The following is a 7,704-nucleotide window of genomic DNA, read 5'->3' on the forward strand; positions in this document are numbered from 1 at the left end:
TATCAATTTTTCTAGTTTTTGATCAATAATTCGAAAAATTTCAATTTATTCTGTGAGTTTCAAGGAAATTTAGACAAATTTGAGTTTTTATTATAAAAGCAACTCCTATAGATGTTTTCTGTTCAAAAATTCATTTGAAAGTTTTTATTCTAATAATATTTTTTTTAAATTTTATCTTAATAATTTAAAATCTTAATCGCGTTGTCATTTATTATTATGAAATTTGTTCAGTGCGTATTTTTAAATTGTTTTTCACAAAATATACATAAAATTTTCGTTCGAGGGGATTTTTGTTTTGAATTCCATTTCTTCTTCTGTTTGTCTTCTGAAACTAACGCCATCTATGTTTTTTACTCTCAACTATCTTCAGTATCTACCCATTTAATACCGTATTTTCAGTGTTCCTAAAACTGATCATCTTGAATACGTAATAAAATAATTCATTTAAAATAAGTCTTATAATCATCACATAAATTTATTTATCATCAATTAACCTACAATGAATAAAGAAATTCGTTTTATCGGAATACCTCTACAAAGAATTTCGGAACGTAAGTTACCAAAAGTGAAAGAGGTTATGCGTGTGTTTTTCTACCAACTTAAAATTTTAAAGTATTCAATCAAACAAAGTGCTAAAAATTCAGTTGACCAAGTTATTGAACTGTGGAGAAAAAATCAGATTCCAACTAGTGGAGCTCCTAATGCAGTCAAAAATTTCTTCGCTATCACAGTCAATGGTTAAAATTACAAAAAAATTTCGATAAAAAGAATTCAGCGCAAAACCAAAAGGAAATGAAATTTCAGACTGATCTTGAACAATTATTCGACATTGTGAGCGAAAAATCCTTAAAAGTGCTTGATGATAATATTAGAAAGTTGTATTTGGATCAAAAATTCGGTACCCATAAAGAGATTCTTTCTAATAATGTACCTGTATCAAACTTAACCACAACTATGATGGGAATAGATGAGAGTAGTAAGTATCTGAGATATTTAATTATTATAAAGTCAGGTAGTAGTGTAACTTTTCATAGATGACTAGATGACATTTGACTAGACAATTTTTGGAGTCCTTTCTTAATTATTTGTCATCAAAATGAATAAATTCTATACATTTTCTTCGTTTAATTTATAAAACAGATCTTATTCCAGACTTAGATCAACCGTCTACCAGTCATGCGATTGTTCCAAGTGAAAAATCAGAGTCGTTCTCTACGTATACATTAAGTGGAGTTACAAATTTTGGATCTGATTCAGAGTATGAACCTCCAATTCCGACAAAACGAGCAAAACTTGATGTCTTAACTCCTGAAGTCATTTTTGGACTCGACCGAGCTAATGTCAGCAGTAGAAATGCGATGTTTATTATTGCTCCGGTTTTACTAGCAGTAGGTATTAAAATTGAAGATACAACGCTCAGTTATAGTTCAATTCAACGAGCTCGTATGCTTCAAAGAGAAGACATTGCTAAAGGACTTAATGACAACTTTAAGACACACGATAAATACGTTGTGCATTGGGACGGAAAAATGCTGAATGACCTTGTTGGATCAAAATCTGTGGAATGGCTACCAGTTATTTTAACTGCATTTGGTACCGAACAATTACTTGGGGTTCTAAAAATGAATTCTGGGACGGCAGACAATCAACCATCAGCCATTTTATCGACATTGAGTGAATGGGGTATTACTAATTATGTTAAGGCGATGTGTTTTGACACGACGGCAGTTAATACAGGTAACTTATCAATGATAATTTAATCTAAAAAATATTTAATTATTAACGTTCTAGTTTAATTTTTATTGCTTACTGAATTTCACTTTTGAAATTATTGAGAATTATTTACTCATTTGGATTTTAAATATAATCTACAATTTGTTGAAAATATTAAATTTAACGATAGTTAAATTTAATAATTTAAATAGTCACCACATTTTTGAGATCATATTGAGAAGTGCATTTGAAGTATATTGGCCTGTGTCATCTGGGCCAAACGTACCAATGTTCGGAAGATTTAAAAAATCATGGGATGAAATAAATAAAACTAATTATAAATCTGGAATTGAAGATACTGTTGTTGCTGATATCATTTTGGATAAAAAAAATGAAATATCTAGTTTAATTGCACAATCCTTACAGGTATGATTTAACTGCGATTTTAAGAAAAAAAATTTTCTTGTTTCTGACAAATTTTTAATTGTTTTTGATAGTTACTACAACCCCGAGATGACTATAAAGAATTGTTGGAATTGTCGTTGATTTTCCTTGGAGAAATGCCTCAAGAAGAAATTTTTTCAAACGTCCTGGTGCAATTCATCATGCTAGGTGGATGGCGAAGGCAATTTACAGTTTAAAAATGTTTCTATTCAGAAATGAATTTAAACTTTCTAATAAAGAATTGGACGGTCTTCGGCAAATTTGTATATTTATAGTTACACTGTATTTAAAAGCTTGGTTTTCATCAACTTCTGCAACAACTGCTCCTAATCATGGCTTGCAGTTTTTGAAAAATTTATTCGAGTACAAAAATATCAATTCATTGATTTCTTCAGCAACTTGTGAAAAAATGATTTTGCATTTATGGTATTTAAGTGATGAACTTGCCATTTTATCATTATTTGACGATACCGTTTCATTGGAAGTAAAAGAAAATATTGTTGGAGCTGTTAATACTCGGAACGGTATAGATTCTAAAGCTAAAAAATTTATAATTGATAAAAACGATTTGAATTCATTAACGCAAAAAAGTCTGAGTGACTTTGTTTCTAAAAAGTCTTTAAATCTCTTTAAAATCTTTGATTTACCATATGACTTCCTTGATAAAGATATTGAATCGTGGCCTACTAATGACAGTTACATTGAAAATAAAGAATACTTTAACCAATTGAAAGTTGTTAATGATTCAGCAGAACGAGCTGTTGCATTAGTTAGTGAGTATAATCAATGCTTGACAAAAATGAAGAGCAATTCCAATACTTATTGCAAATTATCAAAGAACATCGAAAAACTACCCAAACTGCAATAGAGGAAATTATTTACAGTAAAAGTGTACCGTTATGTTGAAAATATTGAAAATTATATGGCAGTTGATAATTAAATAAATAAATTCTTCGATAAAAAAGTGAAACACACTAAATTGAATTATATATTTAAAAAAATGCACTAATTTTTTGTTTTAATGTAATCAAACATGTCCAAGACTAAAAAAACTAATTAAAAAAATAGTTCATAACATATTTCTATTCATAGAAACTCAAATTTGTCTAAATTTCCTTGAAACTCACAGAATAAATTGAAATTTTTCGAATTATTGATCAAAAACTAGAAAAATTGATATGCATTGATGTTTGACGATGAATATCTCGTAAACGCTCAACTTGATCGAAAAATCATAAGAGACCATTTTTATAGAGCAGTAAATTTCCTAAAAAACTATGAGTTTCATCATTCATAATGATTTTTTTTCATTGAGTTATAAAATTCATAAGAAATAAAAAATTTTCCCAAAAATAATCAAACTTTAACCGTTAATATCTTTTAAACGGTTGGGTTTACGAAAAAATCGTAAGAGACCTTTTTGTAGAGCATTCAATTTCCTACAAAATCTGAGGAACAAGATATTTTTTCAAGTAGTTGGAAGCGAGATATAAATTTTTCTATCTGATAATAAGAAAAAATAGAAAACTGTAAGGAGGACCTTCCCGTTACAATTAAGAACTCATGATTGGAGAGGCTTTCTTAGAGGTGTCTAGGAACCTATTTTTCAGAGTACCAAACGAAAAAAAAAATATTCTTTTTTTTTGAATCACCCTATTATTTATTTACTTAATGACATTGATATTGGCTGACGTCTAACAATTTTTTTTTAATTATTTGAAATAATTAAATAGTAATTCCTAAAAAATTACACTTGTAAATTTTTTAATTTTTTACACATGAGATGTGCTTGTCACTATAATTTTCATAAGACCGCGCTAAAAGTCTATATGCGTAAAGTTGACGCATGCGCAGTGCAAATATTTAGAATGCATACATACAGCTAATTAAAAATGTTAATTAAACAACAAATAAAAAATGTGAAGTAGGAACAAATTTAAATATACATGAACAATCAAAAATAGAGGATTGATGACCCAAATTGCTACCAAAATATTAAAAAATGTGACAGGGGGGCTAACTTAAACGTACATTATTAATAAATTCTTTTTAAAATAAATAAATGGAGAACGATCAAATGTTGAGAGTGAATAATAATAACAAACGAAAAGCTGAAAACGTGATAGAAAAAAAAATCGAAAATTAAAAGAAGAAAATTTGGGGTTCTAACTTCAGTGAGTTATTCCGATGAATCTACAGTTTATGTAGAAATAATTCCAGTGCACTCTGGTGGTTGTAGATGCAAGCTGTGAATTAACTTTCTTCAGTGTAGTTGCGTATCTATAGTAAGATTACTACACATTTTTATTTTATCTAGTCTGTGGCGGTGAATTTTCTCCATGAAAAAAAAGTCAGGATCGAAATTTCTGGGCTTACTATAGTTTGTGCTGATAAAATTCAATAATTTAAAGTGAATTAAATGTTATAATTGATTATAATTAATTAATATCAGTAAAATAGAGTATGACTTACTTTTATGATATATCATTTTGGAAAAAGGAGTACCATATAATTAAATAAAATTTTGCAACCTCGAAATACCATTCTGCTTACAGTAAATACAGTCGGTAGTCTGGCGCTCCGTTTACAACGGAATTTTTGAACGGAACTTGGCGCCAGATTCTACCGAATCTGTGGATAACAACGTAGGTCGTGAAATCTGAAAGCGACTAAAAATATCACACTGATTTTTAAGTGTAGTCTAAAAATATGAAACATTGGAAATTAGATTTTTAGTTAAGAAGTGTCTCTATGCAGAGATTTTTGAATAAAAAAATTTAATTTAACCAGTTATATTCAACGTTGTCTGAATCGAAATAATTCTGATTTATAAAAATAAATCAATTTTTCATAAAAAAATTTCTCCCTAGCACTTTTGCTATTGAAAAATGAAAAGATGAATTTAATTTTTTGATTTTTATATTTTTGTAATAAAAAGATAATTTTTTATTTTTCATTTTTTATTTCTGTGATAAGAAGAATACTTATCATTCAGAATAAAATATAAACTTATTTCACGAAAAAATATAAGTATGAAATGAAGAATAGTTTATATTGATGAACTTGTAACAGTTTTACCTGCTCAGGTTGGCCCCTAATCAATTTTATAATTAACTAAACAAAACTAACAACAATAAAAATTATCAGGGCGCCACCAGGATTATTAATCACGGTTCGTGGAACCAGTCCAGAGCTGAGAAAATCCTATCTTAGGGTAGAGAGAGTGGAGGAAGGTTGCTGTTAAATAACAAAAATTTAATTAACACGATCGATCGATATTTATTAACAATAAAAATAAAACTTAACAGAGTTGGCTTAAAATTAGTTAACAAATTTCATTCACACACACACTAACCACACTTAACAATATCCTTATTCTCGACGAGCCCCTTTCGGCGTCTACCCGTCGATTTCTAACTTATTCTCGACGAGCCCCTTTCGGCGTCTACCCATCGATTTCTAACTTATTCTCGACGAGCCCCTTTCGGCGTCTACCCATCGATTTCTAACACGTGCCCCTTTCGGCGTCTACACGTGACGGGCCCCTCCCGGCGTCTACCCGATTTCTAACTACTGTCACCTGCACAGAGACGAATCATATACTAGGGTCGTTAACTCGGCTCACAGGAGTAACAGCCCAGCGACGAAACATAGACCTAATGACTCTGCAACTCACACATAACCCACACTTGTCTCAAACTCACACTACTAACTTGACTCTACTTTATAAATTTTACTTTAATAAAAATTGACTGTAACTAATTCTAATTAAATATTTCAAATCAATTACTCAATCATTAGTAAATTGATAAAACGACAAACAATATTCAATTTCCAACCAATTCTCTAATTCCAATTGTTAATTTTAATTCCGTTAAAATATTAGATGGATTAAAATTCCTCAGTAACTTATAATCATGGTCTTAACAATATACAATAACTATTTAAAACAAAAGGTCTTAGTGCCTTGAATTAACTTTTGATAATTAAATAAATCACAATATAAAATTCTCAATCACGTTCAAAATTATTAACATAAGTTAATTAATTAATTCTGACTAAGTTTTTACTGTGACAATTTTTGACTCAATTAACTAATTTCTAGGACTTAATGTCCACGCCGACAATTATCAATTTCAGTAATTTCAATTTGACTACTTCACGGACATAATCCCAAAATTATTAAATTCACACTTGACGGAATAATCTTATAATATAATATTCTCCATAATTTTCCACTCTATATTATCCTCGATAATTAATTCTTAATAATTAATTCTTGATATAAAACATTATCACTAGCGTTCTACTCGTCTTATAACTTATAAAAATTTGACACGAGTCGAAATAGTCAAATTTCAATTGCTAGAACATTCGCTAGTCATGTCTTTGCTTGACCTTGGGTATTGGAATTTATGCGACACACAACTGACGCTTGACGAAAATTTCACGAATAAAAATTTGTCTATTTTTCTCAATGACAAAAATCACTCAATTTTACTCAGTTAATTATTGAAAAATTAATTTAATGAATTTTCTTAGTTGTGAGTTAATTGATTGAAAACTTTTAGATATTAAAATTTTCCCCCGCAAGGTCGATCGAGTGATCTCCGGGTATAAACCCCCATGAAAATCACTAATCCAAAAACTAGCAAATGTTCTACGATTTAATTATTGAATAAAAAGAAAAGAAGAGGAATAATAGACCGAGTACAAACCGCGGGCTATTTTCCACCCACGGAATGAAATAATGTACCTGGGTAATTGTCTTACTTCGTCCACGATGTCTGTCTACCGTGGTGAGTCCTCCAGGTACCGGTTGTTAGATTCTTTTTCACTCCGGGGAATTGTCCTCACTCTAAGTTCAGTTTTTCCTGTAACAGAACCAACGTTAGAAATTTTGTCTAAAAGATTGGAAAGACAATCTTAAAAAAAATCATCGCAGCGTTCCGAAAATTCACGTGCGAAAAAATAATTACCTGCTGCTTCGTTGAGTAGTGACCGGTGCGGCTGACTATCAAAGCTCTTCTGATTTTGTCACTCTCCGACTCCCGAGCACTTACCCAATCCACCCCCCCTCTTAATTACTAAACGGAAGACCCCGAAGATCGGGGCGCGCCAGTGCTGAGTCGACTAATTATCGATCTCTGGCGACTTATCGATTTAGGGTAATTTACCCTGTTACAAACTAATTTATCAATTAGAAGCTTTCCATTTCAGATAAATTTTAAAAGAAAATTAAGTAACTTTGAAATTTTTTATAATTAAGAAAATTGTAAATTTGAATTTAATAATTCAATGATTAATGATTTAATAACAATCATGATAAGAAGAAAGATAAATCTTTTTATTCCTACTATTTTTGTCATTAATTTAGTATTACCATTATTATTATTTTCAGTATTATCGTTACTATTATTATTATTATACGGATCCGTATACATGCGAAGTTTTTCGAGTAAAATTTGAATTTCCCGGGAATTTATATTGCTCCGTACACATCCGGAGCCGTATCGTTCATTTTCCGTACCTTTAGGCACATTCAAT

At 30.1% G+C, this 7,704-nt stretch overlaps 1 protein-coding gene across 1 annotated transcript; it reads left to right on the plus strand.

The window, feature by feature from the left end:
- Window positions 1-531: 531 nt before the first annotated feature.
- LOC141535433 (uncharacterized) lies at window positions 532-1,791 on the plus strand. Its single transcript, XM_074255358.1, has 2 exons — window positions 532-976; window positions 1,141-1,791. The coding sequence occupies exons 1-2, from the start codon at window positions 793-795 to the stop codon at window positions 1,758-1,760; spliced, it is 804 nt and encodes a 267-aa protein (XP_074111459.1). The 5' UTR covers window positions 532-792; the 3' UTR covers window positions 1,761-1,791.
- Window positions 1,792-7,704: the final 5,913 nt, after the last annotated feature.

Source organism: Cotesia typhae, unplaced genomic scaffold (assembly GCF_013202065.1).
Source record: "Cotesia typhae breed Kobodo isofemale line unplaced genomic scaffold, CoteBio_Ctyphae scaffold_13, whole genome shotgun sequence".
NCBI classification, from domain to species: domain Eukaryota; kingdom Metazoa; phylum Arthropoda; class Insecta; order Hymenoptera; family Braconidae; genus Cotesia; species Cotesia typhae.